The sequence below is a fragment of the Gossypium raimondii genome, chromosome 12 (assembly GCF_025698545.1).
Source record: "Gossypium raimondii isolate GPD5lz chromosome 12, ASM2569854v1, whole genome shotgun sequence".
Classification (NCBI taxonomy): domain Eukaryota; kingdom Viridiplantae; phylum Streptophyta; class Magnoliopsida; order Malvales; family Malvaceae; genus Gossypium; species Gossypium raimondii.
The window spans coordinates 34,560,020-34,581,036 of NC_068576.1; the positions used below are offsets into that span (position 1 = coordinate 34,560,020).

A 21,017-nucleotide genomic window follows, 5' to 3' on the forward strand; every position below is an offset into this window, starting at 1 on the left:
TACGCAGATTTAGCAGATGTAAAACATGATAAAAGATATGAACTAATTGTAGAGAGGAGACAAGAGGCTAACAACTTATCTTGTTGATTAAACACATACGCATCTGGATTTGGAGTGAGAGCACCTTCTAGAGACGCGACGAACCTAGGCGGAGCAGATAATGTGCCCTCCAAGAATCCTTGTAGCTCATATCCCTCTATTATCAACTGGATATGTTACTGCCATTGGACAAAACTTCCTTCTTCTAGTTTCACCGTGTCATGGCGAGGAAATGATTGAATCAGACGTGCGCTAGAAAATGATGGACTCATATGATCAGTAGAGGTAGAATCAGCTGATGGTGCCATAGTGCGGAAGCACGTACCAGGATTAGGCGACTGATACCATGTTAGATACTATGCAAAAAATGTATGAACAGAAAGATAAACTACAGAGGAATTCTTTAATCAATACTCTTTATCTGTTGAATGAACACATTGATAAAGTTTATATACTCATATGAGAATAACTACTCATAACCAACTAATTAACAGATTTGATAACAGACTAACAATCTTAACAATCTTTATACTATTGTTTAACATTGATGGTTTTAGAATGCCTCAAGGGTCGTTTCCTGAGCTTTTTGACAGTTATCTTCAGTTGAAAGATGCGAAGGTCTTATGTTGATGGTTGAGTATAGCTGGAGCATTTAGTTTTAGCGGAATCAAGATGCTGCTATACAGATTATCCAGTTTACTGATTTGTTTATGGAGGCTTGGCAGGGTGCTCGTAGAGGGTCGAAATGCATCCACCTCAACAGGGACTGCTGCTATAGCTAGTGCAGGCCACTTGCAAATTGGTTGAAGTGTAACACTGATGTGGCATTGTTTGATGACAATTCTGCTATAGATTGGTCGGCCATTAAAACTTATATTTCATACAATAAAATATTTATTATATATTTTCATTTTTTTAATATAATAAAAAATCAACCGTATAAAATTTTCGTTATCCTTCGTATGGATTCCCATACATGTACGAAAAATTTTAAAATTTGATGCCTTTTTCTATGATTAAATATTTTTATGTTCATTTTATAATGTTTGTAATTGTTTTTTTAATAATATTATCTTTAATATTTAAATTTAATTTATTTTCCTGTCTTTTCACTGTTTGTTAGTATATTTCATTTTTTTATTAAACATCATCTTTGATCAATAAATGATGGTGAAATGTTTTAAAAGATTGTGATTATAGATGAGATTTTTAAAATTGTTAATGAAAATAAAGTAAAAGTAATAAAAGAGAATAATTTATTAGGGTTTTCCAACTATTCTTGATCGGTTAATGGAATTGAATTAGTATTAATCAATTTTTAATCCTTTAATAGTTAAGCTGAATCAAATTTTTTCAAAGAAAACTTAATCGAACCGAAATTTATATGTTTTTTTGTTAAAACAAGTATAAAACAATAAAAATAATTTGATAAAGTTCATTTGACCGAATTAATACATATAATATATAATATTATTTATTAAGTTCAGTTAATTCAATTAATTACTCGATTTCGAACCGAATTAACCATTAACTGAAATTCCAAAAAACCTTTAATCGGCCTCTGACCGAACTAGATTGGTTAATTGATCGATTAACTAAATTAGACCAATTTAGTCGGTTAATTCGATTTTAACCGAAGTTTACCCTATAAATTATAAGTGAATTTTACTTTTTATCAATAAAAAAAAGCCACTCACCTTATGGCAAAGGAACGCTTTCACTAGCAACGTGATTCTTGGTGGGTCAAGGATGGTTCCGTCACCATCTACGGTGTGGTGTATACGTAGTCGTTACATGTTGGATGGGTGATTTCTCCACGATCATGATGGTGGAGGGGACTAATACTTCAGATCTAGGTGATTGGCAATGGTGTGATCAGGAGCCGAGATTTGTGCTTCAGTGGATGTGTTGCTCGGTCCGGACGGGCCGTCGCTAGAGATGTGGACCTCTATCTAGTCTACTACCGGGAGGGGCAAAAAGTTTTTTCTTCTTCTGAAGTTGGGCATTTCAACGGATTCTTTCATTTTCGAGGTTGAGACTTCACAGAGGTGGTTAAGCTTTTCTTTCGTTTTTACTTTGGTTGTAAGTAAGAGGTAGAAGCTGTTATCTTTTTCTTGTTTAGAACTTTCTTTAATTTTTAAATTACAATCTATATGATAGATTGTGGTTTTCAATAATATATAGACACAATGTAACACCCCGGACTTGGCCTAGACGTTATGGCCGAATCTAACGATGCCACAGGGTAGTGCTTTTCGAAAAATATGTCGTCGCTAAATCCCCTTTTCTATTTAACCATTTTTCATTATCTTATGTTAATTTCAAATAGTGTCGTTCGTTTCCAAAACATTATTCATTTACAAATCGTTATTCAATTTCAAAACGTTTTCTTATTGCGGAAGCTTTTAAACAGTTTGCGTATTCGTGGTATTTTTGATAAAACATTAATTTCATTTGAAAACCCGAGTTTTACCTAACACTAGCAAATTTAAATCATAAAACCGTATAAAAATCAATTTTAAACCAAAATCCGTAAAGGCCATAATTACAGGAAAATACTCTCAAATAAAAGTAAAATCATAAATAGGTAATAAACAGTGTAAAAGAAGTCGTGTGGCCACCACTGAGTCCTCCGTTGCACCGATCCGCCTAAATATGGGGATTACTTGTATAGATTAAATAGAAGGGGTGAGTTTATGTAAACTCAGTGTGTAATCCACATACAAATGAACAGACAATAAACAGATAATCACAGTTTGGGCTTAAGCCCTTTTCAGTATCAGTCCAGTTTGGGCCTTAGCCCATCTTAGTACAAAAACAGTCATGCAGTAGGGCTTTAACCCATCACAGTATTAGTAGCAATAACAGATATGCAGTCATAAAAAACCTACCCATCCAGCCTTTACACACCATCTCCGTCCAACCCTACACTTCATGTGGGGATATAATCAACCCACCCATCCCTACACTCCAAGTAGCACCGAATACGACACTAGACAGTAGCTTGCAGCTGAGTTGCCAGTAAATTAGGCTCGAGGCCTTTCAGTACACTTCCTTCGAACATTATAATCCCCCAACCCAATGCAATGAAACATACAGATATGACATGCTATAACATAATATCATGCATGTAAACAGGGCATATAATATCAAATCAGTGGGACATCATCAGGCTTAATCATATTAGTCATACAGTCATTTCAGTCAATTAGGGGTCTAGGTAAACTTACCGACCCTACAGTAGGTTCACAGTTGACTTGGGTGACCCGTGCAACCTTATCAGTCAAACAGTGAAAATGGGCCTACAAGCCCATGATGTTCGCCTGTGTGGGCCCACATGCTCGTGTGGCCCAAATGACCCAAACTGGCCTTGGCCTCGTGATCCATTTTATTATAACACGTGCTAGTTAATTATTCATATGTGTTTCCACTATTTACTTATATGATCCTTCAAAGCTATCTACTTGAGTCACTGTTACCAAATTATTTGTATCTTAAGCTAAAGAATTTCGAATTAAGATCCGCAACTTTTCCCTGAAACCAGACTCACATATCTTCTTACCATACAATTTTCAGAATTATTTGTTTAGCCAATAAGTACAGTTTATTCTTTAAAGTTTCCCCTATTCTGCTATTTGACAGTTTCGACCTTTCTACACTAAAAATTAATTATCTTCTCGTAAAGATTCAAATGATGTTCTTGTTTGTTTCTCTTGAAAGTAGGCTCATTCAATATTTTAAACGTATAAATTCTAACCAATAATTATTTTTATACAATTTTTAATAATTTTACAAAGTTAGGACAGGGGATTCTGAAATCATTTTGACCCTGTCTCACTAAAATACAAATATCTCATAATATGAAATTCTTTTGCTTACTTCTTTTCTTCTATGAAAAACTAGACTCAAATATCTTTAATCCCATATCTTTTTTCATCCTCTAATTCAATTTCCACAATTTATGGTGATTTTTCAAAGTTAGCCTACTGTTGTTGTCCAAACAGCAAGCAATTTCGGCTTTTCACCGAATCCCTTATTTTTGTGTTTCGGGTACACACCTGGTTTTGTTTGATGCTAAAACAGTCCCCAGGCACTCCAAAGCCTATAATTGAACAAATAACACCATAATCAGTCTTATCTCGCGATTAATCAAAATCCCGAAACCAAAATACTTACTCATAAAACAATGAACACTTACCCCAAAAACTTCAAATCGATACGTTTACGAAAATCACGAGGAGAGCCTTAATCCTCGCGAAATGCTGCTGCCAACACCCCAAAATTAAACTATTGAACACAAAACAATCTCTTAAAATGATACCCAACAACTTACTAAATTTGCACAAGTGCTGCTTAATGCTACGAAATCAAGAGGAAAGAATGGTTTAAGGGGAACAAGGGAATTTCGGTAGTAGAAGAAAGAAAAGAAAAGATAATCGAGTAAGAAGCAAAGAAGAAAAAAAATTCGGTAGAGATGGGGGAGAGAAAATGTCAGAAAGATAGAGAGAAAAACGACTCTCTTTTTTTAGAAAAAAGAAGGAAAAAGTGATCAGAAATGGATTAGCAACAAAAGAATCCAATTATTATTTTTATTTATTTCTAGTTGCATCCGATATAAAAGAATGAAACTTATTTATAGAATTACTATAAGAAAGATCCATTATGTGGATTTCTGTTCCTAGAAATCCTATGCTAACAAGTGTAAGCAAAGATTCAAACCCATGACCTCCCTCACACAAACACTCCACTTATCCACCAGACCAGCAAGCTCATTCTGTTAATTATTTTCCAACTTTTACTTATACAAGATAGAGGCTTATTCATAAAAATACTAAAATTTGCCCAAATCCTAGCTTGAACTTGGGAACTCCCAAACACTCCCAAAACACATAACCACTAAAGCTGACAAATATTGGTATCATACACTCACAATACCCAAAATTAAAATTTTGGAAAGTTACACACAACTTTTATTTTAAAAAAATTATATGCAATTAAGGAATCAAGCCATGCTAGTAAGAGAAGAGGGAAAAAGCGTATGCTATGCTGAATATAAATGGATACATTTATGGTTGATTTAATGATTTTCTCTTTATAAAATGCATTTAGAAGGTATTCTTTTTTATAATTAAAGTCGACAGATGAATTGGGTAACATTAATTAAATAATGCATCAAACAATTTCCATTAACATATTATAAAATTAATTAGAAAGGCTTGGTGAGTTGCAGTTATGGTCAACCATGACTTCATTGCCAAGAATTCAAGCATTCAGTGTGTGCTGTCCATTTAAAATCCAAACCAATCCTGTCAATAATCTCAGGATGTTGAAAGACGGCGGCTTTAAACTGTTTCCAATCACGTAGCGCCGTCGTTAAATCTCTGAACTTTGCCTTTGAATTACGACAACAGTTGGCATGCATGGTGGTTACGGCCGTGATGTCTTTACTGTCTTGACAGAAGCCACTAAAATACCTAGTTTCCAAGAACTTTACTTTGAGATCCAGTTTCTGCAACAGCCCACCACGGTTTAGGTCTTGCAATACATCCTGTTCTTTCTTTCCTGTCGAGTTATTCTTCTGAGAATACCATGTGTGGAACAACGAGATGGTTTTGCTGTTGGATCTTATGTAATAGAAACCTGTGTTGATATATTTGTTTTCCGGTCGGGGGTCGTCGTTGAATGTATCGACGCTGATTTCTAGATCAGCCTCTTTGAGAGGACTCAGTCGTAGAAATGGATTCCTAAACCACATTACGTCTATGTCCTGATAAAATTATTAAACACTTTCGTAAATAAATAAAGTGTTCAATGAATCGTTTATGAATAAGCTTATTTTTGTTTGTTTCTTAATCTTTTAGATGAATCAAAATGAACAAGAAATATTAATTTTTTTATTTTCAAAACCAAACATATGACATTTATTTATTCATTATTATCAAATTAATGTGTAAATTAAGAGAAATGATTGATAAATCAAATTTTTCAGATATTAAATCACAATTTTATACAATTTCTTCTCGTAAATTAAACTATGTTAAATATATAATTAGGGTTTGGCTGATAAAAACAATTTCATACAATTTCTTCTCGTAAATTAAACGATGTTAAATATATAATTAGGGTTTGGCTGATAAAAACAACCGTACCGTAAATATGAAGTTATAGCCACGCTTGAGGATCTCCAAAAGAAAAAGAGTTCGTCTCCACATCATATTAATAAAGTCCTGTGACATGTAAACCTTTTCTCCCGCAAAATCCACACCTTCCGTCACCAATCTGTAACAGTGCAACCGCCGAAACTGACATCGTTCGTAAGCCGTTTGATCGACGGCGACGAGCAGCAAATGTTCGAGTAATGACCTAGTATTTTCTCCTACCCAAAAGCTTTCCAAGAAAAGATCGAGCATCGTCGCCTCTTCATTAACACTTCTTTCAACATAAGCTTTGTTGATCACCGCAATGATGACCGTCCGGTTCGGCATTGAAGCTTCCCTTAACGCTAACTCAAGCTCATCTTTTACTCCAATGCCAGGCTACAACATAACAAAATAAAGAGAATTCAACGTCAAATTATTACATGCATGCATGCTGTAATTAAAGATTATAAATTTAAAGATGCTTACGAAATTAGAGGGTGAAGAGTTGGTTTCATTATAATTCCCGAAAAAGGGGCTTGAGAACCATACGAAAACGTACACAGCTATAGCTACAAGGAGATAAATCATTACATGGCTTCCTGGACAAAATTGCTTTGAATTATGATCCATTTCTGAGAAGATGATTGTAATTTCTTGACGGTTGTCCGGGCAGAATTTGAAGTCTCGTCTATGGAAAATTACTAGAAAATTTTCGACGTTAGAGTGGATCAGAGCTAAACATTTTGTTGGAGTTAAAGTCGATAAAATAAATTGAAACCCAGGAAAAGAACAAACTCAAGATTTTTAATATGAAATCCTAAAATAATTTCGATTTTCATAAAAGTTTCGACGGAAGCTATTGTTTCAATATCCCTTCTGTGTTTTATTTGTAAATAGTGAAAGTTAGATGATTGGTGGTGGCGGCGGAGGCGATCGGAAGTGGAGGTTTTGGATTGGGTTGATATTTATGATTGGGAGTAGGGTGGCGTTGGATCTCTCTTTATTTTTACTGATTATGCGTATTGTTAGGATTAGAAAAGTTGTAAACATAGATAGAAATGGAAGGCTTCTTCTTCTCATAAAATAGTTTCTTTTCCATATATTTCAATTATACTATAATAATAATAAGGTTAAACTATCAAAATAGTTAATTTTGTTTGTCTCAACTTACATTTTAGTCACTGAGCCGTTAATGGTGTAACGGTTAGCTGACGTGGCACGTTAAATCATCATTTCAAACGGAAATTTTAGGTTGAATTCTACAATTAGTCCCTATATTTTTTTCATTTTGAGTAATTTAATTTTTTTCTTTTATGTTCTTTTAATTTTTATTTTATTTTCCATTCTTTTCTGTTTCTCCCTTCTTCATGAATGGGGAGTCTGCTTTGAAATCGTTCACCTTGCACCCATCCCTGAGTATATGCTTCAACAGGAATCATGCACACAAGAGTAGATTGATACAATATAAACAACTAGTAAAATGCCCTCCATAATCTAGCGGATAAAGTACATTACATAGTCCGTTTTAGGGATTGGCGACTTATCCATTCCGTGACTTTGGCACTGGACGTTCCAAAAAATAGGCACTATCGGGTCGAGTGAATTCAATAATAGATGTCTAGTGACATTTCAACTTTCTTTTTCCTTTCAGGACCTATTTGAAAGAGAATAACGAAATTTTTTTATGTTTTGAATTTGTTAAAACTAATCCACAAACTTGTCTTAGTCGATAAAATTAAATTGTTCAAAAAAACAAAAGTATAGATATAGATACTAGTTTTAATACCTATATTATTATTATGAATTTTTTACAGGAGAGTTTCTCCAATTAGTTATTGTCTTTGTTGGCCCAAAAATGTTGTAAGAAATGGGAAAATGTTCCGGCCCATTAGCCCAAGAATTGCTTTCTTACCTCATACGATGGCTCCAACTTGTTTGTTTCCCTGGAAAATACAGAGTCAATGGCATCGAGAGCTGCAACACCGCCTTACCCCAGTGCTGCCAGGATCGCCGATTCACCATGCTTCCCACAGTACACCGCTTCTCTCAAATGTAAGCTATCCCTCTTAATTCTTCAATCTCTATTTTTGAAACAATTTTGTTATCGATCAAATTGAATCATTAAAGCCCGAAACTTTACTTTGCTTGAATCGTAATATTGTCCTGGTCTTACTTCAATATAGTTGTATTATAATTTTTTTGAAAGGAAAGTTAATCAAATTTGTCTTTTGAATTAAAAATAATAGTTCTTGAAATTTTCCCTCTATGCTACCTTGTGGCAGGTTAATTGAGTGAAAGTGGGATTAATTAATTTGTGTAACAGACTAAAATCAAGAGAAAAGAATTTTATGGGAAAAGAGTAGTGTAGAAAAATTGATGTTAAACAAATATAAGGAAGAGATAGTAGAAAATTGCTTTTGAATATTTTCTGTTAATTTTAATTCAGCACCTGTTTTACATATATAAAGGATGTCGTACTTGACATACCTTGAAAATCAGAAATTGATAAAAACTAACAGTAACAAAAATCAGCAATTGGAAACAGCCAAGAAAAATAATAACTGTAATGAAATGACATTGCTAATGGATGTTTTGGAGTATTTTAAATTTGTCATGCAACAGTACTTCCTCCATCGAAGCAAATCCTTGTTCTCAATGATTGAAGTGTGGATATTTCTGTTGAAGGTCTTGTAATATCTCCCAAGAAGCATCCTTTGGAAATGAATTAGTCCATTCAACAAGAACTTCTGTCATGGCCCAATTCCCTCTTTTTATCATCCTCTATCCAGTACTCGAGTAGGTTCCTTAACAATAGTACCATCGTCAGCTGTGAGAGGTAATTGTGGTTGTGCAATCTTGCTGCCAATATGTTTTTTAAGCTGTGAAAGATGAAGTACAGGGTGAATTTTAGAGCCTGGTGGTAATTCCAATCAATACACCACTTGGCCAACCTTGCTAACAACCTGAAATGACCCATAATACTTGGGAGCCAATTTCATATTCCTTCGATTATGAACAATATGCTGCCTATAAGACTGGTGTTTAAGATAAAGCCAATCACCTTGCAAAAAATTTCTCTCACTACGTTTCTTGTCAGCTAGATAAAACTACGATCCACCGAAGCAACTAAGGATTCACTTACAAGGTATGGTAAATGGATAGGAGGGGGTTGCCCATGAACAACTTTGTAGGGAGTTGCTTGCTTAGAAGAGTGGTATGATGAGTTATACCACCATTCAGCAAGGACCAGACAATGCAACCATTCTTTAGGCTTCTTGCTGGTCATGCACCTCAAGTATCCCTCTAAACGTTTATTGACAATTTCTGATTGATCATCGTATAGAGGATGGAAGTGCCTTCCAACCAGGTATTCACCCCATTTCTTGATTGGCAACAACACTGCCATCATCTCTTTTTCATATATAGATAGTGCGTGATGTTGTAGACCCAAAGCTTTGCTAAAGTAGGTCATCAGTCTCCCTTTTTGGGTAAGCACAGCCCCCTCCCTCAAGCTGGAAGCATCAGTCTCTACAATAAATTCCACATTGAAGTCAGGCATAGTTAGTACAGGAGCTGTAAACATAACTCGTTTGAGCTCTTGAAAAGCTTGTGTGGCTTTTTCCGTCCAATTCCATCCATCTTTTTTTAACAAAGCTGTTGAAGGTTGTGCAATTTCGCCATACCTCCTAATGAAACATCTATAATATCCCGTTAGCCCCTAGAAACCTTGTACATCTTTCAAACTCTTAGGAATTGGCCAATCCTTAATACAGTTAACCTTCCTCTCACCCATAGTAATTCCCCCTCTGCTGATAACATGGCCTAAGTAGTTCACTTCCGTAGCCCCAAAGCTGCACTTACTGGGTTTTACATAGAGCTGGTTGGATTGAACAACATCCAACACCTATCGAAGATGCTGTAAATGAGTATCCCTATCAGGTGAGTACACCAGTATATCATCAAAAAACACCAGTACAAATTTTATAAGGAATGATTGAAAATTTTGATTCATTAAACTCTGAAATGTGGCAGGAGCGTTGGTTAGACCAAACGGCATAACCAAAAATTCGTAATGCCCTTCCTGCATTTTAAAAGCTGTTTTGTAGATATTGTCCTCAAACATTCGGATTTGATGATATCCCAAATGAAGATCCAAATTTGAGAAGTATGTTGCATGTACTAATTCATTGAGGAGCTCATCAACGAGAGGTATAGGAAACTTATCCTTGATGGTAAGTTCATTTAGTTCCCTACAATCAACACACAAGTGCCATCTTCCATTTTCTTTCCGTACCATAAGCACGGGTGAAGCAAAGACACTGCTACTATTGCGAATAATACCAGCTTCTAGCATTTGCTCAATCGTTTTCTCCAATTCATATATTTGTATACTAGGGTACCTGTAAGGTCGAAGCCTCACTATTTTTGTTTCATCAATCAAGGGTATACGATGGTCTTGCAATCGAATGGGGGGCAGCTTAGTGGGCCAAAAAAAAAAAAAACATCATCATATTCTTGAAGTAATGTTTCCAAAGTGAAGGATTCAGGGGCAGCATTTGACTTCACTTGCAGTTGTGAATCACCAACCAGAAAATAGGCACATGGTTGTGGTCTAGTACTAGTTAACAACATAGAAAGTAACTTAGCCCCGTGTTTCGAATTAAGCATCTCTATCTTGTTCAAATGAGCTCCTTGCAAAGTCACCCATTTCGAACCCATTTGAAATTGCATCGTCAATGCTGAGAAGTCCTATAAGATAGGACCTAGAGTAACTAGCCATTGTACCCCCAATACAATGTCACAACCTGTTACTGGTAAGGCCATGAAATCAGTTGTAAAAGAAATACCCCACACCTCCTAAGCAGCTTTTTTACAAATCCCATTAGTTGTGAGCCTTCTTCCATCAGCAACTGTGACTTGCAACCTCGATTGCTGCCATATGGGAATACCCATAACCTTAGCTACATTGCAATCCAAAAAGTTGTGAGTATTGCCGTTATCGATTAGTACCACTACTTTCTCTTAAACAAAGTAGCAGAAACTCGCTTGGTCTGGTACCCAGTAGTACCCTAAATCGCATGCAAAGACAAGTTTGGTTGCTCACTGCCATCCCCTTTGGATCCTAGTAACTTTGGTGAGACTCAACAATCAGCGAACACTTCCTGCTGCCCCTCACCATCAATTCTCTCACCATTGAGTTGATATAACTGTGATTTGAGGCACTTATGGCCTACGGTTTATTTAGTGCCACACCAATAGCAGAGGCCTTTTTTTCTCCTTTCTTCTATTTCAGGAGTTAATGGTGATCGACAGTAGGATGAGGTAAAGTGGTCTTGGGTTTGGTGATATTAGAGGTGCTTGGTTTCGCAATACTAGTTGGTGAGGTAGAGCTAGTTTGTGAATATTTTGGAGTGGGTAGTAATGGAGGTAAAGTGGGTGTAGTTGGCTTTAGCACGGGCTGTGTATAGGTAGTGTGATAGGGATGAGGTGAATTTGGCGGTCTCGAATAGGTAGCAGGGCTACTTTTTTTAATGGAAAGGTGTATTATAGCTTCCACTTGTTTTGCTAGGTGTAAGGCCTCATTTAAGTTTTTTGGTTTAAACAATTTCACAGAAGGTGCAATATCAAACTTCAAGTATTAATGAAAATACTGAGAGCATAAGGTTTCCAGAGGTCCAAAAAATTCAATAAACTTAAAAATTCGTCATGGAAGTGATCAACAGTACATGTCTGTTTCAAAGCAACTAAGTCAGCCATGGGGTCCTCATATTCACTGGGAGCAAAGCGATCATACATTTCAGCCAAATACTTAACCCAACTCAGGTTCTCCATTCCTCCTTGCGATTTGACAAAATAGTGATGCCATTGGAGTGCCTTTCCGTCTAAGCTCAACATCACTGTTCGAACCTTAGATGTTTCAAGTACCTGTTCTGCCTCAAAGAACTGTTCCAATTTTATCACCCAATTTTTGAAATCATCCCCAGAGAAACAAGGGCCCATCGACACAAGACCGACCAATCGTAACTGGCAGTGCATTGGGTTCAATCGAAAATGGTGATTTTGCACTAGCTCCAACTCCCGTCACACTAGATTCTGCTGGGCTTTTACCTTTATCTGAGAAAAGATCCCCTTTTGTCATCAAGTTGAGAAACCCCTTGAGCTCTGACTTAATTTCAACTTTCAGGTCCGCCAACTTTTTGTCAGGTTGTTGAACCTCATGTTTAATATTAGCCACATCTTCTTGTTTTTACCCAAGCTCTTTCTGAAGTCGTGTTTTTTTCATGGCTGCCAGGAATCAAAGGCACTGAATACCACTGTAACAGATTAAAATCAAGAAAAAAGAATTTTATGGGAAAAGAGTAGTGTAGAAAAAAATGAGGTTAAAGAAATATAAGGGAGAGATAGTGGAGAAAATTACTTTTGAATATTTTCTGTTAGTTCTCTTTCACTACCTGTTTTACATATATAAAGGGCGTTGTACCTGACATACCTAGAAAATCAAAAATTGACAAAAACTAACAATAACAAAAATCAGCAATCGAAAACAGCCAAGAAAAATAACAACTGTAATGAAATGACATTGCTAATGGACGTTTTGGAGTATTTTTAATTTGGCCTGTAATAGTTTGTTGCTACTTGATTTATGTAATCTAGAAAGAAAGGAGATAATTTTTTAGATGTAATGTAATGTAACCAGGTTAAATCTAGTCTTTTACATTGTCGTTCATGAATTATGGCAATGTTGGAGCTTTTAGCAACACTGGGTTTCTTTAGCATGGAGATCTTATTATGGAGTTGAATAACTATATGAAAGAATTAATTGTAAGCAATGCACATATGCTTGAAACATGGATTCTTTTTTGTTATTTGATGCCATTAGGGATTGAACCCTAAGAATCCAAAGCATTTACCAGCGGTAAGACATGGCTTTTGGCTTGAAACATGAATATCAGTGATACCTTTCTAAGATAATGTTTGTAACCTTTTGCGAAGTAGATTGCCATTGGTTGCTCGAATATAGTGTTTACAACTTATTGGATCACTCTTTACACATGAAGTAGGGAAGAAAAAGCATGGAAGCTTCGAAGCAAATATGATTCTTTGTCATCATTAACTAATTCCGGTTGATGTCCTAACCTTTTTCTTTTTAGATGAAGGTCAATTTTTAATGTTGAAGTGTTGGTCTTCAGGTCTGGAAGAATATGGCTCCGACAAGAGTAAATGCCAAGAACATTTTGATGTTTACAAGGAATGCAAGAAAAAGGAGGTATTCCATTTTCTTTTTCCATTTGTTGTGTATATTCCATTTGTTTGTAAATGGCTATAGTGCACTGAGCATTACATATTTTTTGCTTTTTCCCCCCTTTTTGCCAGAGGGAGGCTCGTTTGGAACGCAACAAGAATCGGTCCTTGTTCTCATGAAATCCCTCAGGATTTTCTTCACTATTCGTATGAAGCTGAAGTTATGAGTTCGTGGGGGGCTGATAATTTTCTCCTGTTGAGTTGCTATAGAGTTAAACCGATACTCAACATAAACTCTGTATAATTGATGACTATCTTATGGAGTATAGAAATTCAATACCAATGTTCTTTATTGTGTGCAATAATAGCAACTGTGGTTCACTTAGCTATGGCATGTATTTTAGAATTTCTGTTTCAATGTAATGAGAAGTTTTAGACTTTAGTATTAATTACTTATGCAAAATAATCCCAAATCGTTTTATTTTAAGCATTTGGTGCAAGTTTCTTTAGTTTCTTCCCTTATGTAGAGATCATTGTGCAAAAAATAAGTTAAATTCTTGGAATCTGATGTTTCCATGAACTTCTATGTTTGAATCTTGATGATGCCTCATCTTCTACTAATCTGGACCTTTGAATTTGTAAAAGTACAACACATGGATTCTATAAAAGCAATAATACATCAGGTCATGATGTTTGTACTTGGAGACATACTCCATGTTTAGGCTCAAAAACCTTTGAATAATCCCTTAAACCCTTTTTATGAGGAGACGGACTCCGTGTTCTGGCTGTATAACCAGCCTAAATGCAGGGGAGTGAACATATGCCGGTGATAGAGAGAAGCAAAACTTAGATAAAAGCAGAGATAGAGCCACCTTCAGTTCTGCCATTGCGAAGTGTTGTCCGGTGCATATTCTAGCCCCGATACCAAACGGCATGTAAGCTTGTGGAACCTTGCAAGCCTCAACAATCCCATTAGCAAATCTTTCTGGATTGAACCGGTGCGCATCGGGGCCCCATAGCTGAAGAGATTGTTGTAAAGCTGGGATTGGGATTTGGATGTTCATGTCTTTGGGGATCATGATGCCTTTGAAATCAATGTCTTCCAACGCTAGTCTTATCACAAAAGTTGCAGGTGGGTATAGGCGTAATGTCTCTAGAATCACCATTGTGAGCTGCCAATCGGGAAAACAATCATTAAACATACAAACGGATAATCGATGCAAAGCTTGTTGTTACATTGACATACCATCTTCATGTTTCTAAGTGCATTAGCATCCGGAAGAAATCCATCTTTACAAGTTTCAAGCACCTCAGCACGAACACGAGCTTGCCAATCTGGAGATGCAGCTAATAACATCAACGTCCATGAAAGTGTAGTAGCAGTGGTTTCATAACCAGCAAAATACATGTTTTTGCAATTGTCCACTATGAACCTCTCCTTAGATAGTCCTTTGTAATCATCATAGGTTTCAGCACCGTCGAGTATCATCTGTAAAAGATCCTTCCCGTGTGTAGCCTCCTCGGTGCGATGATTCACTACACTCAATATCAATGAGTCAATTTCTTTCTCTAACTTCCATATGTCTCTGTTGTTTTTACTTGGCAGGTACCTTCAATATTTTGCAACAGCAAGTTCATATATGTATGTATATGTATATGAAGTTGAAGAATGAATGTGGTGAAATTATATACCTCATACCAGGAATCCCAATGTAAGTTTTAGCCATAGCCATTTGCAGTGCTTTTAGCTTTGAGAATATTTCTTCCCCTTTGGAATAATTGCTGCCAAAACAAGCTCTCGAAATTATATCAGCAGATAAGCTTCTCAAATCCTCATCAACTATAATCTCTAAAATGCCTTTCTCCCATTCAACTCTACTCTCCCAAGATTTTAGCATTGAAATCGTAGCATCCACCATTAGGTTCACCGTTCCCTTTATAAGCATTGATATTACACGATTGAAATGCTTGTAAAATGAAACAAGAAGAGAACATTGAAAGGGTTGGGGTACCTTACCTTAACCTTGTCAGGAAAGAACTCAGGAGCTATGATTTTTCGTTGGTGTGACCAAATGGGGCCACTGGACGATAAAATGCCTTGTCCTAGCAGAGGTCCTCGGTCCTTAGTTAGGTAGGATGGCTTCCCTAAGCTTAATGACTTGTGTAAGCCAATTTCTTTCACCATTTCCATTTCTGTTGTGCAAAGTAGTTGCAGGTTTCCAGTTGAATACAAGAACATAGACCCTGTCACCACAAAAGTGAAACTTTTACATCTGCAAACTATCAAATACTGCAAAAAGATCCCATTTTTATTGGGAAGAAAAGTGCCTACCATATTCATTTCTCCATTTGTCTAAGTAAGGAAAGAGAGTGGGAAACCAGTGATGAGAAAAATCCGGTTTGAGATCCTTGTGAGCAGATTTTGCAGTAGACTGTGCTTGAAGTTGGATTCTTTTCATTTCATGGATATTCCCATATAAGAAAGAAGGGCACGGTCCTTTGATTCCTTGGTTTTGAAGTTTCAATCTAAGCTTTTTTGGTTTCAACAACACACCACTGTAAAGATGAAAAAGCAACCCCACAAACCCAGTCAACACAACTGATAAAATCAACAAATTTAGCCCTTCTGTTTTTTGCTCCATTTTCCTTTGATACCTGCTTCAATCTAAGCTCCCCCCTCTTTCCTAGTAATCCACCAAACTCAAATTGTTAAAATATACTATACTTGTTAATCAATGACAAAGAAGGCTTGAAAATGACATTTCTTTTTAAACTTATTTTTATTATATTTGCTGATTTTATAATGGCTTGAGTATGGGCTTGGGCATTGTCCAACGGAATCCTAAGGAATTAATTTAATAAAAAGAATCTGCCAAGAAAAGAATTGAAAAATGGAAAAAGGAAATGGAAAAGGAGAGAAAACATTACAAGCACCAAGCTTAAGCCAAGCCACCAACAAGGACAAGAAAGACAAGGGAGACAGAGAGCACCTTGTGGAGCTCGTGTATCCTTCTTTCTGATTAAGAAACCCTAGTTTTCACCGTCTCTAACCAGCCCCTTTTTTATTCTCCATTAATCGCCGCCGTTTCATCCTCCCATCTCCCTCTGTAAAACCCCTTATTTCTCGAATCTAGGGCTCCTTCTCGTCTCCAAAAAAGCTTGAATTTTTGTATTAATATCGAAAAAGCTGGGAGCTTTTGGAATTTGGGTTGTTAAAAAAAAAAAGTTATGTATAGTCATAGAGATCGGGAAGGAGGGCCATTGGATTGGAAGCGCATTAGTGATGTGCTGGATAAGCATCTAGAGAAGTCGCCCTCGTCGACTTCGAGGGGATTGAATAGCAAAGACAAAGAAAGGTCCTCCCTCCCTTCAACTTCCACTGGTAAATCCCAGCTTGATCATCGCTCTGCATCGCTCTCCAAAGCCAAATATTCTGATGGTTAGTGCATTTCCATGTGAAAAAGTGTTTTATTAATCTTATCCATTTGCAAAGCGCATTGTTGAAGCCAAAATTCTTGGGATTTTGGCTTGCTGAAAATAGGTTGTTGGTAAAGTTGAAGTTTGTGCCATGTCCTCATAAGCTTTGTTTTTTCTTAGAACTATAATGATAAAATCTTAGTATTAGCATATTTTAGCTATGTTATTATTCCTTTCTTATAACTTTATTGTCATGTTTTACATAAGCCACAACAGAAACTATTTGGATCGTCAATAATGATTGATAAACAAGTAATTTAAATGTGAGATTCTTCTCAATGACCTGTTATTACTGTTCTTGATTGCAGAGGAATCTGAAACAGACAGTGAAGAATCTGATGTTAGTGGTTCTGATGGAGACGACACGTCTTGGATCTCGTGGTTTTGCAATTTACGAGGCAATGAGTTTTTCTGTGAAGTTGATGATGAATACATTCAAGATGATTTCAATCTTTGTGGCTTGACCAGTCAAGTTCCTTATTACGACTATGCGCTGGATTTAATATTGGACGTTGAATCTTCTCATGGTAAGCATTTCATTGACATGGATTGCAGCATATGAACTTTGTTTGATTCGGTATTCACTCGTAGTATGCGATATCATTTTCCTAATTTTAAACCTGTCTTTAGTAGATGTTTTTGCCTACTTGATTCATAAATACATAAAATCTTGTTCTTGGTTCTTCATTGAGTATTTTGTCCCAGAAAGAATTTTAGATAGCCGATTGAAGTTTTCTGGGAAATAAGGTGTGAGACAAAAAAAGTATCATGGAGGTGTAAGCATTTCATTGACATGGATTGCAGCATATGAACTTTGTTTGATTCGGTATTCAACCGTGGTATGCGATATCATTTTCCTAATTCTAAACCGCTCTTTAGTAGATGTTTCTGCCTACTTGATTCATAAATACATAAAATCTTGTTTTTGGTTCTTCATTGTGTATTTTGTCCCGGTAAGAATTTTAGATAGCTGATGGAAGTTTTTCGGGAAATAAGGTGTGAGACGAAAAAGTATCATGGAAGCCCTAGGAGTCGGATTGTATTTTGCCCATTTACTAAGAAAAATAGGCAAATTAGTCTCTATATATTAAATCAAAGAGCAAATTGGTCCTTCTATTAAAAATTTCATCCATTTCTACTATTAAAAACCGGTCCCTGTATGTCAGAATGAGGTATACATGGCCCACCACATGTAACTTTCTGGTTATTCTGTCAGCCACGCTAGTTTTTATCAATAGAAATGGATGAAATTTTTAATAGAAATGACTTGTTTGCTCTTTGATTTAACGTACAGGGTCTAATTTGTTCATTTTTTGAGTAAAGAGGTAAAATGCAATTTGACTCCTAGTATAAGGGCCTTCATGGTACTTTTACCGGTATGAGACAGCTAACTTTTGTAGCATTTCCAAAATCACAAGCTCATGTTTTTAAAAAGCGTTACACTGAATGAATTGAGGAAATTGATTGTTGCAATTGCTTTAAAGCTTGTGTTTGTATAGCATTTCCAACTATATAGCTTGCAGTGATAATGTTAGCATTTGCTTTTCACACATTTTTTATTGCTTGATATCATTTGTATCATCTGTCTTTCGGGTTTTATAGGTGATATGTTCACTGAAGAACAGAATGAATTGGTTGAATCGGCAGCTGAGATGTTGTATGGTCTTATACATGTTCGTTACATATTAACTAGCAAGGGAATGTCTGCTATGGTAAATTTGCTGTTATTTAACTTGTTCTTTCTTTTTGCTTTATGTTGAGTTTGTCATGTTTGAAGCTCTGCTTGCAACTTCAATTTCAGTTGGAGAAATACAAAAGCTATGACTTTGGGAGATGCCCAAGAGTTTATTGTTGTGGACAACCTTGTCTCCCAGTTGGTCAGTCAGATATTCCTCGTTCAAGTACGGTGAAAATCTACTGTCCTAAATGCGAAGATATATATTATCCTCGATCCAAGTATCAAGGAAGTATCCTTTCTATTTCATCTAGAATTTTAACTTTTTATTATTTCTCCCTTGAAATTTTCTAATTTGACTGGCTTTGAGGACTAAAATACCTATAGTTTTGTTTCTCTAATATGGTACACTCGTGAAATAAAAACACATATCCTACCAAGACTACTTATGTTTTGGACTACCCTCTGTCCTGCATATGTTTGTATGCTTTAAAAGTACCATGGTGGCCCCTATAGTAGGAGTTAGATTGCATTTTGCCTCCTCTACTCAAAAAATAGGCAAACTAGCCCTTGTAAATTAGATCAAAAAGCAAATTGGTCCCTTCTATTAAAAATTTCATCCCATTGTATTGTGAAAAATTGTTGTGGCTGACAAAATAACCAGATAGTGACATTTGGTGTGCCACGTGTACTTCATATTGACGTATGGGGACCAAATTTTAATGGTAGAAATGGATGATTTTTAATAGAAGACCAGATTGCTTTTTGATCTAATATAAAGGGGCTAATTTGCCTATTTTTTGACTAAAGGGGCCAAAATGCAATCATGACTTTTTTGATCTAAGTGGATTAATTTGGTGGATTGGAGTAGTTGTGCTAATTTTATGATGACAATCAGAATTGGCATTATTTGGATGTATGTATTTCAATACATTCTTTCCTTAATCAGTTTTTAACTTCTCTATCACATCCTTCCCCAACATTTGATGATTGGGTTTGGTGTGTCAGAAGAGTACCTACATTAGTGGGAGACACCGTTATATATGTGTGCATATGCATATGTTGCATAGGTGGAGTTTAACATTGGTATGACTTGTTTTATTTCATGTTATCTTTGTTGTTCAGCATGGTTATGATTTTCTTGACATTAACAAGATATGGATGGAGCTTATTTCGGAACAACATTTCCACATCTATTTCTGATGACGTATGGGCACCTAAAACCACAAAAGCCAACACAAAACTATACCCCAAGAGTTTTCGGGTTCAAGATCCACAAGCCCTGAGATCATGTAATATTTGCTGTAAGTTGTATTGAGTGGGATGACGATTTTAACTTGAGCCTATCATGGCCTAACATGCAAGCTGAAGTGGGATTCCATAAAAAAACAGGTATGGGAATGAAGAAATAGCAGAAGGAATCTGTCTACAATTAAACTCACAGAGCGTTTGTAAACATAATTTACTTTTTGCTTTTCTTGTTTTGTGGGGGGGTTGAGGATCGGTTTTTGTGGTTTAAGCTGAGATATCCTTTCCACCCTTTATTGACTTTTGACTACACATTTCGCCTTTTTCTCTATATATAAAATGTACTCAGCTTCCTCTGGATTTGTATTCAATAACCCCAAAACAAAAACAATAAGAAAGCCAGTTATATGATATATTCACTGTTTCATTGTTCTGTAATGGTTTTCTTTTGTTGGTATTATTCCTACGATTTGAGTAAGAGTAAATTATGGTCACACATATAACGAGTTCTTGACAAGATAAATCATTATTACATGAGTGTATATGGTAAATAATTCTTACGAATCCAATAAACCAAACACGGGAGCTGGTTGTCATGTTAATTGTATTGCATGTTGAGTCGCATCGTATTGAGAGAAATGAGTAGCCCTTATTTGGAGGGATCCATCCATTCCATTGTTGGATGAAAGAGTAGGAGAATTAATATTTATATTAATTTAATAATTTAAAGAAATAAACTCTATTGTTAAATAATCTGGTATATATATATATTGATTCAGTCAAGATGAGAGAAAACTATAATAACAAAATTAGGTTAATGGTTTAACAATAAATAATTAAAATTAAGGATTGTCTTTTTTGCATCCAATACAATTACTTAACCAAAATATTCTTTTTGAAGGTATTATTAAGGTCCTACTTTAATTTATGTACAAAAATATAGCTTTAGAAAGGTAAAAATATCATAGAAGTTATATTAGAGTCGATTGTACTTTACCTTATTTAGTAAAAAATGAATAAATTAATCTCTATATGTTAGATAAAAAGTAAATTAATTTTTCTATAAAAATTTATCATTCTCTATTGTTAAAAACTATGTATTACAGAATTTAGGTGACTCAAAATTCTGTAACAAAAAAGAAAGCTTTTTGAGGATCCTCCAATTTCGGTAAAGAGATTTTACAATTAGATAAGTA

At 35.6% G+C, this 21,017-nt stretch overlaps 4 protein-coding genes across 4 annotated transcripts; 2 read left to right on the forward strand and 2 right to left on the reverse strand.

Moving 5' to 3' along the window:
* Positions 1-5,287: 5,287 nt before the first annotated feature.
* On the reverse strand, positions 5,288-6,809 carry LOC105763754 (uncharacterized protein At1g28695). Its single transcript, XM_012582089.2, has 3 exons — positions 6,666-6,809; positions 6,189-6,575; positions 5,288-5,806 (listed from the first exon to the last, which is right to left on the reverse strand). Exons 1-3 carry the CDS (start codon positions 6,807-6,809, stop codon positions 5,288-5,290), a joined length of 1,050 nt encoding a protein of 349 aa, XP_012437543.1.
* A 1,265-nt stretch (positions 6,810-8,074) lies between these two features.
* On the forward strand, positions 8,075-13,908 carry LOC105763763 (cytochrome c oxidase-assembly factor COX23, mitochondrial). The gene is made up of 3 exons (XM_012582103.2): positions 8,075-8,231; positions 13,370-13,446; positions 13,554-13,908. Exons 1-3 carry the CDS (start codon positions 8,141-8,143, stop codon positions 13,599-13,601), a joined length of 216 nt encoding a protein of 71 aa, XP_012437557.1. The 5' UTR covers positions 8,075-8,140; the 3' UTR covers positions 13,602-13,908.
* Positions 13,909-14,033: 125 nt separating this feature from the next.
* Positions 14,034-16,194, reverse strand: LOC105763761 (cytochrome P450 714C2). The gene is made up of 5 exons (XM_012582100.2): positions 15,754-16,194; positions 15,439-15,665; positions 15,114-15,355; positions 14,668-15,031; positions 14,034-14,593 (listed from the first exon to the last, which is right to left on the reverse strand). The coding sequence occupies exons 1-5, from the start codon at positions 16,061-16,063 to the stop codon at positions 14,168-14,170; spliced, it is 1,569 nt and encodes a 522-aa protein (XP_012437554.1). The 5' UTR covers positions 16,064-16,194; the 3' UTR covers positions 14,034-14,167.
* Positions 16,195-16,318: 124 nt separating this feature from the next.
* On the forward strand, positions 16,319-20,259 carry LOC105763762 (putative casein kinase II subunit beta-4). Its single transcript, XM_012582101.2, has 5 exons — positions 16,319-16,860; positions 17,207-17,425; positions 18,501-18,610; positions 18,700-18,865; positions 19,729-20,259. The coding sequence occupies exons 1-5, from the start codon at positions 16,650-16,652 to the stop codon at positions 19,857-19,859; spliced, it is 837 nt and encodes a 278-aa protein (XP_012437555.1). The 5' UTR covers positions 16,319-16,649; the 3' UTR covers positions 19,860-20,259.
* Positions 20,260-21,017: the final 758 nt, after the last annotated feature.

Excerpts from the sequence above, each read along its gene's own strand:
- LOC105763762 (XM_012582101.2), top strand. The coding sequence starts at position 16,650 with ATGTATAGTCATAGAGATCGGGAAGGAGGGCCATTGGATTGGAAGCGC. Across the intron at positions 16,861-17,206 it reads CAAAGCCAAATATTCTGATG|AGGAATCTGAAACAGACAGT; the intron begins GTTAGTGCATTT and ends TCTTGATTGCAG. Across the intron at positions 18,611-18,699 it reads GCAAGGGAATGTCTGCTATG|TTGGAGAAATACAAAAGCTA; the intron begins GTAAATTTGCTG and ends CTTCAATTTCAG.
- LOC105763761 (XM_012582100.2), bottom strand. The coding sequence starts at position 16,063 with ATGGAGCAAAAAACAGAAGGGCTAAATTTGTTGATTTTATCAGTTGTG. Across the intron at positions 15,032-15,113 it reads ATTGGGATTCCTGGTATGAG|GTACCTGCCAAGTAAAAACA; the intron begins GTATATAATTTC and ends AAAATATTGAAG. Across the intron at positions 14,594-14,667 it reads CACTTAGAAACATGAAGATG|CTCACAATGGTGATTCTAGA; the intron begins GTATGTCAATGT and ends CCCGATTGGCAG.
- LOC105763763 (XM_012582103.2), top strand. The coding sequence starts at position 8,141 with ATGGCATCGAGAGCTGCAACACCGCCTTACCCCAGTGCTGCCAGGATC. Across the intron at positions 8,232-13,369 it reads GTACACCGCTTCTCTCAAAT|GTCTGGAAGAATATGGCTCC; the intron begins GTAAGCTATCCC and ends GTTGGTCTTCAG. Across the intron at positions 13,447-13,553 it reads AGGAATGCAAGAAAAAGGAG|AGGGAGGCTCGTTTGGAACG; the intron begins GTATTCCATTTT and ends CCTTTTTGCCAG.
- LOC105763754 (XM_012582089.2), bottom strand. The coding sequence starts at position 6,809 with ATGGATCATAATTCAAAGCAATTTTGTCCAGGAAGCCATGTAATGATT. Across the intron at positions 6,576-6,665 it reads ACTCTTCACCCTCTAATTTC|CCTGGCATTGGAGTAAAAGA; the intron begins GTAAGCATCTTT and ends GTTATGTTGTAG. Across the intron at positions 5,807-6,188 it reads GCTATAACTTCATATTTACG|GACATAGACGTAATGTGGTT; the intron begins GTACGGTTGTTT and ends TAATTTTATCAG.